Source organism: Triturus cristatus, chromosome 5_2 (assembly GCF_964204655.1).
Source record: "Triturus cristatus chromosome 5_2, aTriCri1.1, whole genome shotgun sequence".
Taxonomy (NCBI): domain Eukaryota; kingdom Metazoa; phylum Chordata; class Amphibia; order Caudata; family Salamandridae; genus Triturus; species Triturus cristatus.
The window spans coordinates 962,990,342-963,010,209 of NC_140588.1; the positions used below are offsets into that span (position 1 = coordinate 962,990,342).

Consider the following 19,868-nt stretch of genomic DNA (forward strand, 5'->3'; position numbering starts at 1 on the left):
CTGGCCAGGCTTGGCTGGTGCCGAGTGTGTTGGGTCCGCGGTCCCGGGCTGGTGCCAGGGATAGCAAGTAGGTTTCTTGAGTAGAGCCTCTACTCGTGGGAGTCCCAGGGGCTTAGAGCTAAAAGGTAGCCAGGTCCTCCGGGGTTGGTGAGGTTGCTGGCCACGTGGGATGCCGCGCTGGTGCAGGTTCGAGAGTCGACAGGCCGGTAGGGCTGGGGCCAAAGCAGTTGGTGTCTTCTTCTCTTTTTAGCAGCTGCAGGGCAGGTCTTTTTTCTTCTTGCTCTTCTTGTCGTTTTTCTATCTGGAATCTGAGGAAGGAAGGTTCAGGGGGCCCCTAAATACTAGATTTAGGGGCGTTACAGGTAGGTGAAGGCCAGGGACCAATGGGTCCTTGTCCTGGGGTGGGTACACCCCCTATCCTGCCTCTCTCCTGTGGGAGGGGGCAGTAGCCTAATCCTGATAGGGTAGGGCCTCCTATCTTCAAGATGGCGAGAGCCCGGAGATGTGCTTCACCTCGCCTCCCCCACCTGAGGGGTGGGGTGGGCAGGCTGGCACATCCCCTGTCCTTGTATGGGGTTTCCGGCCAAGCTTCCCGCCAGAGTGGGGGGTTGCAGTGGCCTGGGGAAACTCCAACTGGCGGCATGCCTTTGAAGCTTCCCTTTGCTCATCCTGGGGGAGGAGATTTCTCACCTCACCCAGGATGTGCATTGTTGCAGGCCCGGGAGAGCAGGGGCTCTCCCACCCAGGGGTCCAGCAACGTGTCTGCTGTGTGGCAGCCTGGGCAGCCTCAGAGCAGACGTGGATTGCAAGTTAGCTGTAAGGGGGCATCTTCTAAGATGCCCTCTGGGGCGCTTAGTACATTAAATCCTACACTGGCATCAGTGTGGGTTCAATGTGCTGAGAAGTTTGATACCAAACTTCCCAGGCTTCAGTGTTGCCAATATGGTGCTGTGGAGCTCGTGTTTGACAAGCTCTCAGCACCATGTATTCTTAAATGACAGCACTGCACTTACGGTGCCCAGGAATGGACCTGGGTACTGTAGGGGCACAGGGCTCCTGCTCCTGTGCCCACACCATAGGCGTAATGCACCCAGCTAGAGGGGTGGCTGACATATGCCTTGGCAGTGTAGGTGATGGGCATGGTACACAGTGATGTGTGCCATGTCGACTCTTTGTTTTGTCCTGCACCCAGACACTCAGCCTGCAAGGGCAGTGTGTGTGTGTAAGGGTACAGGGCCTCTGAGGGTGGCACAATGAGTGCTGCAGCCCTTAGAGGCCTTCCCTGGTCACAAGGCCCTGGGTACCTAGGGTACCATTTACTAGGGGCTGACATGTAGCTAGGGTTTGCCAATTTGGGGTTTGTGTGGTTTAAGGAAGGAACATAGGCCCTGGGCACCTGATTGGCAGGAACCCAGGGTACACTCAATCGAAGTACATTCAGCAATTTAGCAAAAAGTGGGGGCATACCATGCAAGAAAGATGGCACTTTCTCACAAAGAGTGCTTAGTGCGCCAATGGAACCAGGCTCAGGGGCAACTGACAGATCTGGTGTTGGTAGACGGTCGCACCCATCGCTCTCTGCAGTGGTGGAACACCACAAATCTTTCCAGAGGTCGACCGTTCCTGGACCCGGTTCCATAAATAATCCTGACAACAGACGCATCGCTCTCCGGCTGGGGAGCTCATTTTCTACACCTCACAGTGCAAGGCACATGGACGCCGCAACAAAAGTTACTCCACATCAATCATCTGGAGCTACTGGCAATCTTTCTAGACCTAAAATCCTTTCACACACAGATTTTAGGCAAGGCAGTCCTTATCCGCACGGACAACATGACCGCCATGTACTACATCCAAAAACAAGGCGGCACACACTCTCCACAGCTCTCTCAACTAGCACAGAGCATATGGAGATGGGCAATTCCACACAAAATCTTTCTCCTAGCCCAACATGTCCCAGGAGTCCAGAACACCATGGCAGATCTGCTCAGCAGACAGACGCAGCAGATCCACGAGTGGGAACTTCACCCGCAAGTTCTTCACCCGTTCTTTCAAATGTGGGGGCATCCACAAATAGACCTATTCGCCACCCACGAAAACAAAAAATGCCCAAGCTTCACCGCCAGATACCCACACCCATTTCCAAAGGCAATGCGATATGGATGAACTGGTCAGGCAAATTTGCATACGCCTTTCCACCTCTCCCACTAATTCAATTAGTGGTGCGAAAGCTACAACAGCTCTCCCTCACACTCATTCTAGTAGCTCCAACATGGGCCAGACAACCATGGTACACCACGTTGCTCGAACTCTCAGTAGTGCCACATCAAAAATTACACCTCTCACCATGCCTCCTAACCAAGAACCATGGAGAGATCAGACACCCGGACCCAGCTCAGCTCAGCTCAACCTTGCGATCTGGCTCCTGAAATCCTAGAGTTCGGATACCTTAACCTTCCCCCCGACTGCATGAATGTTATCAGAGAAGCTAGGCGTCCTACCACTAGAGCCTGCTACGCTGCCAAGTGGAAAAGATTTGTTGTTTATTGCCATAACAACACAATCAACCCTCTAGACGCATCCATACAGCATATCATGTGCTACTTACTACACCTACAAAGATGTAACCTAGCATATACATCTAATCGGCTACACCTCGCAGCAATTGCTGCTTACTTACAAAACAGACAGCACCTATCACTTTTCAGAGTGCCTGCCATTAAAGCCTTTATGGAAGGCCTAAAACGAATAATTCCCCCCAGAGTGCCACCCTCACCTGTGTGGAACTTAAATATAGTGCTCACAAGGCTAATGGGACCACCTTTTGAACCCTTGCATAAATGCGAACTGCAATTCCTCACATGGAAAACAGCTTTCCTTGTAGCCATCACCTCCCTTAGAAGGGTCAGTGAAATACAAGCACTTACTATACAAGAACCTTTTCTCCAAATGCACCCGAACAAGGTTCTCCTACGTATCAACCCAAAATTCCTACCCAAAGTCATCTCACCCTTTCATCTAAACCAATCAGTAGAATTACCGTTTTTTTTCGCGCAACCTCAAACTGTTGCAGAAAGGGCTCTACACACACTGGATGTTAAAAGGGCCTTGCTTTACTATATCCAGAGAACACAACCTTTCAGGAAGACAAAGCAATTGTTTGTCTCTTTCTCTCCACCTCATAAAGGCAACCCCATCTCTAAATCAGGGATAGCTAGGTGGATTGTAAAATGCATACAGATCTGCTACCACAAAGCAAAACGCACGCTATCTGTTCCCCCTAAAGCCCCCTCTACAAGAAAGATAGGGGCTTCTATGGCTTTTCTAGGGAACATCCCATTAGATGATATCTGCAAGGCAGCTACATGGTCAACACCGCACACTTTCACTAAACATTACTGTGTAGATGTGCAAACCAAGCAACAAGCTAGTGTGGGCCAGGCTGTACTAAAAACACTATTTCAAACCACTGCAACAGATACCGGTGGTCGCCGCTAAGGTTGGGAACTGCTATATAGTCTATGCAAAGTGTGTAATCTGCAGCTCATATGCCTCGAACGGAATATGCTACTTACCAGTATGCATCTGTTCTTGGCATGTAAAGCTGCAGATCTACACACGCCCACCCGCCTCCCCGGCTACCTGTATCTGTTCCAGTCTATCTTATTTAGATACAACACACATGGGTTTCTATACTGTTATTACTACGCTCCATCTTTCCCTGTTGGCGAAAAACAATCTGAGGATGGAGCCGAAGCCCATGCGCAATACGAACCAAGGGAGGAGTCACCAACCTCGTGACTTCCAAAGACTTTCCAAGAGGAAAAACAAACTGCAAACATCCGGGCCCAACACCAGATGGCGATCTATGCAAAGTGTGTAGATCTGCAGCTCTACATGCCAAGAACAGATGCATACTGGTAAGTAGCATATTCCATCTGGTAGAGACGATTCTAGCCGCAGATTCCTTCACGGCCCGCCCTTCCTCCCCGTTCTGCGAGGACCTTTCCTGTGGTTTTCTGGACTCGCCTCCCTCCGGATGGCTGGTCACCTGTGGGTGTCCGCTTCGCTTCTGCTCGGACAGGATACTTGGTTCTGCTTGATTGTTCCACCCCTTCCCTTATGATACATGGTCGGTTCATGTGTGCTTCTGCATCCCTCCACCCTGCCTTTTCTCCGGTGTAAGGGACTGCTCTTACCTTTCTACGTTTTCCTTGCTTGGGGTTTCTGCTTCCTTTGCAGTCCTCTGAGTTGGGGTGTTTTTTTGCCTTTACCTCAGCCTTTTCGCTCCTTTCAGGGGATACGGCCCTCCTTGGTGGTGTCGTCTGGGGGTGAATTGCTGTTCCTCCTTTGTTCCGGGCTTGTTGCACTACACTGTTGTGGATGGTGGTTGCAGTCTCTCTCTCTCTCTCTCTCTCTCTCTCTCTCTCTTTCTCTCTCTCTCTCTCTCTCTCTCTCTCTCTCTTCTGCTGTGCTCTTTTTCACATGCTTCTACCTCCTGGGAAGATGTCGCATTAGCTTGCAACGGTGTTCCTCAGAGCGGTGCTCTGCTCTTTTGCTGCTTAACTTTCACCTCTATAGTCTTTTGTGCCTTAGTGCTTGGCACTTTTTCAACTGGTGCTGTTCCTCGCCTTTCGTTTCTCTCTTTTCTGTTTCACTGGTTTTTCCCACACTGTTCTCATACTCTCCACAGTTTTGTTTGTGATGGCTCCGCATTGTGGCGCGGAAACGTTCTCCGAAGAAAACTGATGTCAGCGCGCCCGGGTGGGGCGTTTGTGACCTCGCTGACGTCACGCCCGCGGACGACATCAGGGCGGAGTTGCGTGGTACCGTCCCCGGCGCACAGCGATGCTGGGGCAAAGAAAGTTTTCCGGGTCCAGTCTCACGCCTGGGGATAATTCTACGTTAAGGAATCTGCGGCTAGAATTGTCTCTACCAGATACATCGTTGCCGAAGGTAAGTAACTTGTACGTTACACCTTCTTCCCGGACAAACTTTTGTTCTGGGCCTCCTGAGAACAGAGGATCGCACCCTAAGAGGTCAGAACAGTGTCTTGGGTGGCAGGGTCGTAGAAACCAGTCAACAAGCACACCAGAAGCTGCATGTATTGGAAAATCCAACACTGGCATCAGTGTGGGTTTACCAATATGAGATGTTTGATACCAAATATCCATATTTTCAGTGAAGCCATCATGTAGCTGGGTAGCTTGTTTTCAACAGCACATGTTTTGAAATGGCTTCCCTGGTCACTTGTACTGGAAGTAATAGGACTGACCAGCACATGTAATACTCAGCACCCTTCCTAATGGCTGTCAGGCCTGCTGTAGGGGTGGCTTACATATATTACATGCAGTGATAGGGGACATGACACATATGGATGTGTGACATGCCGTGGTTTTTTTTGTCTGCACCAAGACACGCATCCTGTGATAGCAGCCCTGCATGTGCTTGGTGAGCGGTCTCTTGGTTGGCACAATTCGTGCTGCTGCCCTTAGGGACCCTCTTTAGTACCTCAGGCCCCAGGTACCAGTGGTAACATTTACTAGGGATTTACAATGGATGCTAAAAGTTTTGCCACTTGGGGAAGGTAATTATAACCTTTTTAGGCAAAGAACACTGTAACTGGGGACCTGGGTAGCAGGAAGCCAGTACACTTCAGTCAAAGTTGCATCAAATACTAGGCAAAAAGTGTGGGGGCGAGGGGTACTGCAACAAAATCCCAGTTTCCTACAGCCTGTCAGAGTTAGATATCAGTGAATTAGTGCATTATTTCACACCAACCTTGAAGCCGCATTATCTATAGTTCATAGGCTTATTTTATTCAACAAAACACAGGTGTTACAAGGGTTAAAACTGTCTATCCCCATCAGGCAGCACTGGAAATGTGTTTCTGAAAGAATATTCATAAGGTGAGGCATTTGCAGGAGCATTAATTGTCCATCAGAAATATCATTACTGAAGTCAAGCAACTTTTTCTGCCAGTCATTTCCCAATTGTAGATAGATGATCAGAAATGTGGGTGTAGAGAAAGACAAAAAAGAACAAAAGAGACTTTGGAAATTATGGGCATCAATGTAAGCATCAAAGCCCAAGGAGGAAATGATAAGACAGTTGAATAGTGTACATTGAAAAAGGTGAAGCACCAAGAACAAAGCCCTGGGGACCAGTATAGTAAACAGGTTGTGGTGCCGAAGCACACCTTTCCATGAGACAGAAATGTTTCCAAAGGAGAGAATCAAAATCAATCCCACCCAGAACCAAAAATGCTCAAAGAAGAGACTTCAGCAGAATAGGATGATTCACCGCCTCAAAAACGGCAAATACATCAAGTAAAGTAAGTACAGAAAAATGTTCATTGCTCCAGCTCTGCTTAGGTGAACACAATTTTAAATGGGAAATAATCACTATAGATACCTGGTTGATCTTGCCAGTAGCATATGCTTTTCTCAAAGATTGAGCCATGCATGTGTAAGTATACAGAGATTGTGAAATTAGGAATGGCTCATTAAATCAGTTATGGTTCCTTTGATTGCTCCTTCAGCTCCTTGGATAACTGTAGTAATTCTAGAGCTAATAAACGTTGATGAATGCTGACCTCATGGGATACATGCACTTATCAGACCAAGAACAATGTGGGCTCGCCAGGCCACTTTGATGACTCTAGATAGACTCTAGATAACCTCAGGCTGATCACATGTCCCTGTGGTGGCAACGATACAACCGATATCTGCCCTATCAACTTTCAATGGTACTTTTTGTGCCTCCCATGGTAACCATGGGTAGAGGGGAATCAGAGTTTGATTCTGGAGAGCAAGACATCCAAGGAAGGCAGATGGCGCACAAATGAGCCAGTGAAAAATATCAATACAGGACTCTTTCAAGGCCCTATAATTAAAATGAGTACTTTTTAAATCTCTCAACAAGGATCCATTGGAGGGCAAGTCTGGTGCCAGCAGACATGGTAATTCCAGATCTAATAGCTTATATTAAAGTTGCTGCAGTTAAAAAGCTCATAGTTGGATCTAGGGATCGAGCTGGCTGTCTGCTTTCAGGCGAACTGTCCATCTGAGCCCAAGCCTCTCAGCACCCCATAAATGTTCTTGATTGAGCATTTACTTTGAAATAATTTGAGTGTGCAAAGCAGGCCAGTCCCTTGATGAGTTCAGCTAAGAATAATGGTACAGAACTGTTACTTTTTTGTTGATTTTCGTAACTGGAGCCATGATTAAAAGGGATGCCCCCCCCGGCCATCCCTTTTAATTCGTATTTGTCGGTAGAGGTGAAATTCTTGAAACTCTGCAAGATGAACCAAAGCAAAAGCATTTGTTAAGAATGTTTTCACTAATTAACAACAAGAGCAGGACGTTTGAAGACACCATTATAGTTGCTACCATAAACTATGCCGACTGGTGATCAAACAGCCTTATTCCTATGAAATGCTGAGGAGCTTTTGGAAAATCACAGTCTTTGGTTTCCAGTGGAAATATGGTTGCAAAGCTGAAACTTGAAGGAATCGACTGAAGGGCACCTCCAGAAGTGAAGCACGCGGCTTAACTTGACCGAACATGGGAAACCTTACCCGGCCCATGCATGAAAAGAATTGACAGAGTGCTTGCTCTTTTTTCGATTGTGTGTGGTGATGCATTGTTGTTCTTAGTTGGTGGAATCATTTATCTGGCTAATACCGATAAGAACCAGACTCCTACATGCTAACTGTATAAGCGACCCACAGCGGACAAGTGGAGTTCAAGCGATAACAAGTTTGTGATTCCCTTAGATGTCTGAGGCTGCACGCACGCTACACTGAATGGATCAGCGTATCTGTAACCTTCACCGACAGGTGTGGGTAACCTGCTGAACCCTGCTCGTAATAGGAATTGGGGATTGCAATTAATCCCCATAAATGAGGGATTCACAGTAAGTGCAGGTCATAAGCTTACCTCCTAGTTGATGACTAACACCGGCTATTTTAGCCCGCCAACATTGCAGTTGTAGATTGTAACTGGTGGGTGGTTGTACTTATTAAAGATGTATCAAGAGGAGCTAAACCCTAGCGCATGTAATCCATCTTTGTGGTGTTTGAAATGCAATGGCGTGGGGCCCATTATGGCGGACATTTTTCTGTAAAGTGTGCATGTCTTCCATCGAATTAGGTCACTCTTATTTTAACGCAATTGACTAATGACAACATGAGGTGCAGTGGGCTTCTGAAATGGAAATTTCTTGGCATACCCAAAATCTCTTTTACTTTTTGTTCCCAAGTGCACAATACCAGCAAAGCTCAGAAATGCTATTGCAGAGACTGAAACAGAGCCAGTTTGATATGAAGACTATTTCATTTTTACAGGTCGATGTGTAGTCATCACTTCCTTAAGTGTGCACTTTTTCTTGGTGTAATAGCTTTCTTATGCATTCTTAGTATGCGGAAAAGGAATGCTTGCTCCTAGACAGGGGCCTATGCCATGTTATAATAGAGCAAGAGTTATGCCCTGTGTATTCTGTCTTTTACATAAGGTTAATTGTACCATAAAGTTTAAAAACAGTGGCCACGACTGAGCAAGGGAGAAGGTTGTGGTTTAATTCTTGTTTTTTTGGGGGGGGGGTCTGCTTTTTTTTCAACTTAAAACCCCCTCAAAGATTTTTACATTTGCAGCTGAGCACCAGATAAAGTTCACATTGTTAGAAACATTTCAAAATGTGTTCTGGATATTGATAATAACCAGTGCATGCTATTGCAGGTTTTGCTGTTTCAGCACTTAATAATTTTTTCAAAGTTGGATCAATAAAAGGACTGTCTAAGAGTCACACTGCTGGACCACCAATCACACACGTCACCGGCGAGCACTTAACTCACATAAATATCTTACGAGCAGTTTAAAGATGCATACAAACTAGAACTGGAACAAGATGAATGCATTGAGCAGTGCGAACATTAGAAAAGTATGCAACAGGACCAAGAACCTGAAAATGTGATAATGGATAAATAACAAACCTTCAAGCAATCTGTATGGGGGTAAATGGCATGAAAATATTAGTTTCTTTCTGGAAATAAAACAAAAAAATATATATGTAATTACTGCATAAAAATACAGGCTCGAGGCATATGAGCTGCAGAATACATACTTTTGCATGAAGGAGTAAATAAATACAGAAGCATTAGGACCATTCCTGTAAGAAAGCCTCTGTAGCATCAACATTTAACCTCAATGACTGTTAGGCATCTTTTCAGTAGCAGGAGTGACGTGTCTTGCTCTTCCCTCACACTGTGTTTTCATTGACAGCAGACAACTTTAGCCATAATGTTCTCTTTTGTACGTGAAAGGCTGACTTGAGACACTTTGGTAAGATCATAACCAGATTTCTGATAAACTATCTGGATAAAGTAATTAATGTCAGTCTGGTTTAGAAAATAACAATACATTTCATGAGCCCTAGTTTTCCTTTACCAGATACATGAAGAAGTGCAACGTGTAGTCTTGAAATGCTTAGAGGGTCATTAATACACATATGTGCAAATCGAAAAGCGTAAGATTTGCATTGGTGCGTTTTGAGGATGCTTTTGACATCCCGGATATGTGGCAATGCCAGTTTTTTTTATATATATATATATAGCACAAGACTGTAGTCTTTCATTTGGCCCCATAGCAGATATAAGTTGTCTTATGCTCAGTTGATTTTCCTGCTTTTAAAAAATCTGACTAAATGACCTCTTGATTTCAAAATTCATATACTTAAAACACAATTGTAACTTCTCCCTTGCTCTGTCTTGCACCCAGTTACTACCTTCTGTTTTTGCTCTTGTTTCATTATTCAGTTTAATGTTAGGATGGAAAGTGTTTACAAATTGTAAATGTAATATATATCTCGTTGCAACCAATGCTTTAATGTTATTTCCCTCCCTTTTGTAATAACACATTTTGTATCATGCATATAAAGTAATTTTGCTTTCAAAGAGGATATGATATCTGAAAATGGGAGTTTTAGATGTTTATATTGATGTTTGAGAAGCAATATAAATCTTTATAAGGGTCCAAGGCAGAATTTCAGCACAAGAGCTGTCAAATGATGGTCTGCCATATGGTACCCCGATGTTGTGGTCTGTAGTCAGTAGAAAGACAATCTAATCTTCTGAATTAGATAGTTACATCTTCTATCTTATTTGGCAGTGCATAGCCCAGTTACTAGGTGCTATTGACAATATCAGAATAAATCAAGTGTTCATTTAAAATAAGACTACTTTGAATTTAAACACCACATTTCTTAGATGATGATGTCTTTAGTAAGTGACACACTAGCATATTTTACAGAAAAGCAAAATCAGTGATGCAGAATTGATTTTTGGCTTTTGTTTTCTTTAACCTGTAGTGAAAGGTGGATAAGGTTCGCTCTGTAAAAAAAGGAATTGAAAAAAATAAAACTGAATACCTATTTATCTTGTTCAATATTTGATTAAACAAGACACACAATATTTTCATGGATGCCGCATCTTTGATTAGTGCAGGAATAATGAATGAGTCTCTGATATCTGTACGAGTTATTTGTACTCCTTGTACTTTCTGGTTTAAGTGGCCGTACTGTTGGTGCTTGTGTGTTCGAGGCATGTGAGCTGTAAATCACATGCTCAAACTGACAGTCAGACAGCCATATTTAAATCGGGCAAATTGTTTCCACCAGCCTTAAAAACATGACAGTCCGAAGAATATAGACCTGTCTATGTAAATACATCACACCAGCTACCAGAAAATCCTGGTGGCTAGAAGAGATAAAAAAGGAGAAATGACACCCAGACCCTGGGAGAAAACTCCAAGAGAGTAAGGCTACTTGTTTTGGTTTATCTTACAAAAACAAATTTCTGCTTTGGGTTTTCTAAAACCTAAAAGTTTGCTAAGCGACTGCATGGAATATGGCGCCTGCTCAGCAAAGTTTTAGAGCATCCATAGGGCCTGCTGTGGTGGTGGCACCTATGGATGCATAGCCTGCCAGGCAGGTGGAGATCTCTAAATACAGTGGGCGGTAGCCAGCCTGGGCTTGAGAGCTCCCTGGTGGAAGGCAGTTGTCCTGCCAAAGCCTAAATCAATCCTGAATCTAACCAACATTTTCTTAGTAGCAATAACTGTTGCAGTTTTTACTATTTTGATTGCTTGATATGCAAATAAGAACACATTTTATCACCTACCTGGTAATCTTTGCATTTACTATGATAGATATGCATAGACTTAGGAATTATGTGTCTGCCTTAGACCGAACTGCAAACTCATTGAATATGGCAAAGCAAAAACCTTCTCATCACTGATTTGGCTTTAAAATATAATGGTGGTCTTCTGGTGAAGTTGTATTCAGTGTAATGGATATTTACATTTTCATGTATGTTTTTTTGCATACATGTTGTAAAGATGGTTTTTTTTCTTTTACAACTTTGCTATTCTGTGTGCCCTTTAAAAATGTTCAGTGACTAACCAGTGATCTTATTTTGTACTGTTTGTTTTGTGCTCCATCTAACATCATTGATTGGGCATTGGTGAACTCTGATACTCGCAGGTCCTCAAGGTTAGAATCTTATCCAGTCAACTTCACCTATTTCCACTGCATGTGTTTAAAAAAAAGTCACCTGTGTTTTTTAAAAAAATACACTCTTCACTTATAGAGCATGATATTTGCACCACAAATCACAGTAAATCCACAATCACCTATTTGAAAAATTGCTTGTGCACTTGTCACAGTATGTTGACTTGTTACATTTGTTTTATATTCTGACTTTGAGCTTTAAAGGATTTCATTTAAATTTTTTTCTGTAAACAATCATGAATCTTCTTTAAAAATGCATGGATGCCTTCATTTGTAAAAGGCTTATAGCATATACTGTCATCACAGTAACTGAAATATGCTTATAATTGTGCATACATTTGTGGCCATGTCTACATCAGAGACAACAAAGGTATGGTAAACTTTTTATTCCTGATAGCTCTGAATAATCTTCATACACATGTGATTTTAAGGTTGTTTTTTAAATTCCCACTTCACGTTTTGTTTGGTTTTACCCCACAAGTCTGATATGTAATGAAGTGTACGCACTCAGTTTAGGATATATATATAGTATGGTATATGGGTCGAAATTACATATTCTCTTTGCAGTTACTATTAACCTTTTAGATAACAACTTCAAGCTCTTATTTAAACTACTTTATAGACCATTCAACCATTTTCAATGTTGTAAATGGCTTGATCAGCATTACTAACCACGTAATTGTTCCCTGTATGTGAGTCAACATAGCCACTACTAAGATCTCATCAAATGTACAATTCAGGTTCTTTGAATATTGTAGAATAGTTTTGTTGAAGTAATTTTTGTTTATGGCATCCTACCTTAACATCTCCTGCCTTCACGGATTTTGCTGTTCCAGTAGGTAGTTGCTGGCATAGAATATACCCAAGCATCAATATTTTCATGCATTTACTTTTCTAGTTTAAATCTGGTGTAACTAAAAGGGAATGCAGGAGGAATACTTCAAATTGTGGAGTATGTATTATCTTTAAAGCGGTCAGTAGATTGTTAGACCTAAAAGGTACACATTTTGAAAACTAACACCTATTACTGAATGAACCTATAAAGGAACAAGTTTAAGACAATATTGGCTAGTACTGCTTCTTTAAATGTTGGTGAAATACTGAAGTATCTGAAAAAGTACATCTAAGGTAACCATCATGTATGGCTTGGATATCTTTGTGCTACTCTCAATAATGTATGTTTGAAAATAAAAGAGAAGATCTGTTTATTAAGAGAACAGTGGCTCATAGAGCTAGACCACCTAATGGAAATTGAAGCCAGTTTTAAGGGAAAATGTGCATTGTAGTCTTTAAGCAAAAACACACAAAGAATGATCAGTATATTGGAAGATTTAAGGGATATTGGTCAGGTCCTTCGGTCTGCACAGCCCAATGCTCTCAACCTTAAAGAACCTACACCATTGTATTTTGATATAATATCTCATTAAATCTCAACATATTGATATCCAGGTGCTCCGGGTCCTGAAGGCGCTCGTGGTCCTGCTGGCAATGGAGGCTACAAGGGAGAAAAAGGAAACCCAGGCCAGCCAGGGCAAAATGGATTCCCGGGGAGCAAGGGAGAATCAGGACAACCTGGACTGCAGGTATATGAGAAGATGATCAGAGACAATACACATATGTCTACCTCTATATTGCAGATGGCACACACACTTAGTGCAAAAACCCATGTTCTGTAGTGGTCGATGGATGACATTTAGATGTGCTGATAACTACAATTAGCATCATGGACTATTGCACCTGCTTTCATGAAATATGCTTTTCATAAGATAATTCTGTTCTGATCAAAAACCAACAGTAGATACGTTGCAGAGGTGAACACAGTAAATGCACATGAGGTATTAGTGAGGAAGTATAAGGAACACAAACAGAGTATCCTTGTAAATATGGTGAAAATTGAAATGAAATACAACAAGGGATTTTAAAGAATTGTGGTTTTGAAATTAATTGATCCATTTAGGGATGAATCAGAATGGGATATGTCCGTCTAGGACTGAATTACCTATAGAAGAATACTTTTTGTAAAACACATATGATTATGGGTGATTTTCACCCTGTTAAAACACATTATTAGTTGTTGTGCAGAGATTGAGTCTATGAAGATTGGAGGATCTCTTTTAACAGCAGCAGAGCATGTTTTTGCACCTGAGCCTACGCACACACAGCTCCATGTTCGGAGATTGAGTGGTGACACTTGAGTGCCTTTAACCTTCCACCTGAAGGTGTAGGTGTCATCCTGCCAACCAGTTATCCATTCACAAAATCTGTATAGGCCTGCTGTTAGGACAAGTTTGTGGTCTAGTGCACTGTTAAACAGATTGACCCACTCCACGCCTAACTATCTGTTGTTTGTGTAGTCCGTCGTCCAACTAGGCCTTGCTTTGGTCATTTTTAAAGTGTATCTGTTGGCTCTTTCTGCCTTTTTTATGGTTGCTGGACCAGCCATCATTATGTAACTTACCTGTTGTGATGCGTTTCCCCAATGGGTTACTACATATGTTTCCACCTTCTCCATTTGTTATGCCCCAATGAGACTTAAATTTAGTCCTCACATTCCTCATGTGTGTGCCTTTTGAGCCTCTCCACTGTTGTTCTCTTCTGCTCTTTACTCTCAAGATGGTATTCCTTGTCACCATAACTTCGGCATGGCAAGTGAGAGAGCTAGAGGTGATGTCCAGTCAACACGTCTTATACCACCTTCTGCCCAGATAGGCTAGTTCTACTAACTCAAGACTCCTTCCTTTCGAAGGTAGTGACTCCCTTTCATGTTGGTCAGATCATCACCTTTCCAACATTTTATGTTCAGCGGCACTCCTCTGAGGACGAAGAGAGACTTCACCAGTTGTATCCAAAAAGAGTCCTTAGTTTCTACATCGATTATACCCGAGATCCTCTGGTGGATGATCAGCTCTTTATCTGGTTCACTGGAGTAAGGAAATGCAAGGCAGTACAGAAAAAGACTATCTTGCACTGGATCATGTTCTGCATTAAGAACTGATATACACGGGCCAAAAAGCAGCCTCCTGGCTCATTTAAGCAGAACCAAGGCAGCTACCACTGCACAGGCTCTCGGGCTGACAGTTCTGGACATCTCCCGGGCAGCGACGTGGGTTTTCCTCTATTACATTCTTGAGGTATTATTGCCTGAACAACCAGGTCCGAAGGACACTTTGCCCGCTCAGTCCTTCAGGAATTTTTGGTGCGAGCCAGGTCAAGGACTCACCGCTTAGGAGGTGTTGCTTGGGCATCTATTCAAAAGGTGAGGTTTTTGACTTCCGAAGTCTTTATCAGATGTACACATTACTTACCCTTGGTAATGCTCATTCTGGTAGAGACTCTATCTAACTGCAGATTCCTTACCAATTCTTCCACCTCCCATTTCCGTGAACTGATCTCTTTACTTATAAAGATCTGAATTTAGGAATCTATGTACTGGTCATATCAGTTTGATATACTCTACGTCTGCAGGTGCAGAAGTGTCAAGACAGTAACTGATGTCAATACGCATGGGTGGTGCCTATATAGACCTGCACATATCACATCTGGTGCAGAGCAGCGTAGGAGTTAGCCATCGGCGCCATAGGCTGCCATGCAGGGGGATTGCTTAAGATTTTCCACGTCCAGTGTGACGCCTGGGGAAGTATTCAAAAGGAGAGGAGCCTGCAGTTAGATAGAGTCTCTACCAGAAAGAGAATTACCAAAATTAAGTAACTTTTTCCACAGGTTCACAGGGTGAGACATTTTAACAGTTCAGTCCCGCATCACTTCTTGTTAAAGTCCACTCCTTGAACCCACCTTTTCCGGGGTATTTCTTGGGTATCTGTTCAGAAGGTGAGGAATTTGCTATTAGAAATATCCATCAAAGAACATTCTTTCTGGTGGGTACTTATATAAATGCAGTCTCCTCACTGCCCTTCCTCCTTCCCATTCTGTGGAGTGTACCTCTGACAAGTCACAAGGTACCACATTAGATTCAGCTCACTGCTTGAGTACTGATTCATCTTCTTTTGCTAGTCTGATGGTGCGGAGGTTATTTCTAATCATCCTAAAGGGGTGGAGTCTACATACGACTCTGCATCAGCCAAGCCATTGCAGAGTCTGAGAGTGCCACTTATCAGTGCATGGTAGCTATTGCAGAACAAGCATTTGCAATGCAATAGGTCTCGCATTTGTGAGAGTTTGAGGTATTGGCATTGTAAATGACAATGACTTTTATTTATGTGCACCACTTACAGGTTTTTACAACACATTAATAAAGGCATTGTCATTTACAATGCAAATAGCTCAAACTCTCGCAAATGTGAGACCTATTGCATTGCCCTGATAAAGTAGACACCTTATATACATTAAAACTTACTGTAAAAACGAATGTTATAAGATACAAGAGACAGAGAGAATATGCGAAAACAAAGAAACTGCATTTTGTTTTTATGTACAATTTGTTTTGTTCTGATAACCGGTAAGATTTTAAAAGGACTGCTGCGATAAAACCACCATGCAGAAGTATACCAATTATCAACTATGGCTAGAAAGTTATAAGGCCTCCTTGCATGGCATATATTATTTTTCCCCTTTACATAAGTTGTATTGACACAAGCTAACACATTTGTTTAGAACCAGCTCATGTTCCATCTTCAGGAGGGTATACTGATGGGGATTTTTTCTCTCTCCCTTTTGGTAAACATATATAGTGCCCTCTAGTACTTTATGATACTAGAATAGTGTGCCCCGTTTTCGACTTGCAACTGATTTTTATTTATGTAGTGAGAGTACCTCTAAAGGTTAAGTCTGTGATCATACCGTGGAATGGTCATAAGCATATTGTGTTTAGCTGTAAGAGGCCTATGGTAGGTACAAATGTTTAATGCAAATATAGGTCCAACATAGGGACAAACACTCAGGACGGCTCCCCGAACCTATGGGTCCCTCTCCTGCTCTGGACGGCCCTTTAGGTGACTGCTCTGCTCATCGATGACAGTGGCTACAGAGAACAGCTCCATCCAAGCCTTCTGCTTCTGTTTCTGCTTTCGGGGGACTGTTGATGGTGAGGGCCGAGGAGAGCAGCCCCGCCCGAGCCTCCTGCTTCTATTGCTGCTTTGAGGGCCAAAGCAACATCGCAGAACGGAGCAGATGAACGGTGAGATGCAGATAATGGGGCCCCTGTATGTTTCACCGAAAGGCGCACATTAACAGCGAGCAGAAGCTACGGGCTACGCTGGGCCCCTGATGTATGCTGCGCTGCAACCCCGTGGCCTTAGTAAAACGGGTGCTGTGGTTATATATAAAAAATATATATTGACAAAAGCATGGTCAAGCCTTCTGCCTATGTTGCTGCTTTCGGGTGACTGCTGTGCCCGTTGATGGTAGTGGCCGAGGAGAGCAGCTCTGCCCGAGCCTCCTGCTTCCCTTGCTACTTTTAGGGCCAAAGCACCATCGCAGAACGGAGCAGATGAACAGGGAGATGCAGATAATGGGGCCCCTGTATGTTTCACTTATGTGTATGGCGGCCCGTGAAGAGGGCGCCCTGGTATAACAAAAAGAGGAAACCATGGGAGAAGAAGCTGGGCCCCGGATGTCTGTCGCGCTACGGCCCGGGGCCTCAGTAAGATGGGCACCGTGGTTATATATATATATATAATCTACTGGCGGTCACCAGTAGATAGTTATAGTTAGGGCCGTGTTTCCATAGGAAATCCGCAACATTCTATTTTGAATAACTTTGGCGCCGATTGACGAATCCTCGCGAAATTCTCAAAATAGGTGGGGCGCTCTGCTCCGCTCCTTCCCTGAAAGTCTCGGGGGGATTCGTCAAGCGGGGGCTGAGAAAAAGGGGGGGTCCCAAAACGCGTTTTCCCCATGCATTTTTCCATAGGACCTTTAGTCCGAGCTACAGCCTGAACGGCTGAACAGAATTACTTGAAATTTGGCAGAGAGTTAGCCCTCAGGTCAGGGATGTGCCTTTTGAAGGTCTCGTGTAAATCTGTTCAGTATTTCCTGAGAAAATAGCATTTAAATCAATATATATATCTATAGGCGCGCTCCGAGCGCGTACCGTAAGCTTACCGTACGCGCACGCCGCCGTGCGCGAGCGCGATTCTGATTGGTTGTTAGATCTTAGTAAACATTCGAATCGGTCGAAACCAGGAAGTGTCGGCCGCCATTTTGTCTCTCGCAGTCTGAGGGGGTGAAAAACAAAGGTGGATAACGTGTAAAGGGGGCAGGCTGGACAGTTCCTGACCCCTAGCCTTGGTCAGGGGGTCCCAGAAGGACCCCCAAGGGCAAAAATGTATTTTAAATTGTTTATGAAAAATCGCGGAGTGCGCGTAGCGTACGCGCACGGTAGAAACGGAAAAATTACGCGAACTACGTAATGTCGGCGCTCGGTGCGCGAAGCGCAGCGAGCGCCCACAGCGCGCGCACGGTGAAAAACCTTAAAAAAATAAATAAATAAATACATAACTTAGCATTTAAAAAAACGTACAAATTCACTGAAAAAACCATAGGTTTCACACACGTTATAGTTAGGAATTAGCATTTAAAAAACCTTGCAAATTCACTTAAAAAACCATAGGTTTCACACATGTTATAGTTAGCTGGGCATTTCACTCGTGAAAAACCAATGAAATTCCCCCGTTATAGTTAGTGCAGGCAACTATAACTCACGCGACCGCAATCCTCTGCTGATGACGTCAGATATTACATCACTGATGACATATGTGTTTTTCTGAAAAAAAATATTTGTAATATATGTATAGCTAAAAATTAATGGAAACATGGGTAAATAGGTGTCTAAATACAGTGATGTAATATCTGACGTCATCAACAGAGGATTGCGGTCGCGTGAGTTATAGTTGCCTGCACTAACTATAACGGGGGAATTTCATTGGTTTTTCACGAGTGAAATGCCCAGCTAACTATAACATGTGTGAAACCTATGGTTTTTTAAGTGAATATATATATGTATATATATATTATCTACTGGCAGTTATAGTTAGGACCTATTTTCCATAGGAAATCCGCAACATTCTATTCCCAATAAGTCTGGCGCCGGTTGACGAATCTTCGCGAAATTTTCCAAACTTTTGGCCAGCTCTGCTCCGCTCCTACCCTGAAAGTTTCGTGGTGATTCGTCAAGCGGGGCCGAGAAAAAAGTGGGGTCCCAAAACGCGTTTTCCCCATGGAATTTCCCATAGGATCTGTTGTCGCAGCTACAGCCTGACCCGCTGAACGGAATGACACCAAATTTAGCAAAGAGGTAGTCCTCAGTTCAGACTCGTACCTTATGCATAAATGGTGTGAATCTGTTCAGTAGTTCCTGAGAAAATTAGGGTAAAAAAGTTAGTGATATCTATGGCCGGGGAGGATCCGCGCACCCTACCCGCACCGTAAGCGGACCCTCCCTGAACCGAGCGCGTACCCTCCCGATCGCGCGCTGAATGCTAATTGGCTGTCGAGTGTCTGTCTACATTCGAAAGCAGGCACTGTTGGCGGCCATTTTCTGCCTCGGTAGAAGCGAGGCTGAAGAAGCAAGGGGAATAAGTGTGTAAAACATATAAAGGGGGCAGAGTGGAAATACTCTGACCCTCTAGAGGTGCTTAGGGGGTCCCTGAAGGACCCCCTGGGGCCCCCTTTTTAACAAAAAAACAAACGGCGAAATGAACGCAGGGTGCGCGCATCCTAACGCATTGGGTCACCGATTCTCTCGGGTTGGGTGCGCGGATCCAAGGAAAAAAAATTGAAATTTTTGGGAGATAAAGATCAAGCTTAAGTGTTTTGTTCTTGAGTGGCTCTAAAAAGAGCCGTTGTGTTCATTGAGAGTTTTTGGTACTTATAAGTAAGTACCTATACAGAGTCTAAAGTTGTTGAGGAAGACTCTGTTTCCTTCATCAGTAAAGTGTACTCCATCTCTCCTATACATCTCTTGCATATTAAAGCGCAGATTGTTATTGTAAATGGACCCCATTCTATGGTCTCGGAGAAAAGCAGAAACAGATTTATTCACATGTTTCCTAGCTTTCTCAATTTGTGGACAAAAATGATCGGACCAGTTCCATTTCTGCCTTTGGCATATGTTAGAATACACAAAGGCAATTTGGGGGAAAAGTTAAATCAGTTCTGCAAAGGTGTCCTTCATAAGGATTTCCAGACCTACCCCAGTCAAAGTGCCTAGGTCATTGCCACCACAGTGCACTATTATGAGGTCAGGGTGTTGGATATGCATGAAGGATTTCACCAATGGCATCAATTGGTGCCACTTTAACCCTCTCTGTCCAATCCATTTAATGTCTACATTTGGCAAACCTAGG

General features: G+C 43.7%; 1 protein-coding gene across 1 annotated transcript in view; it reads left to right on the forward strand.

Moving 5' to 3' along the window:
• COL4A5 (collagen type IV alpha 5 chain) overlaps positions 1 to 19,868 on the forward strand; it is a 589,146-nt gene that overhangs the window by 453,081 nt on the left and 116,197 nt on the right. Inside the window, exon 42 of the mRNA XM_085608164.1 lies at positions 13,015 to 13,148. Coding sequence (XP_085464290.1) covers positions 13,015 to 13,148 — 134 coding nt within the window. The remainder of the gene's footprint in view (positions 1 to 13,014; positions 13,149 to 19,868) is intronic.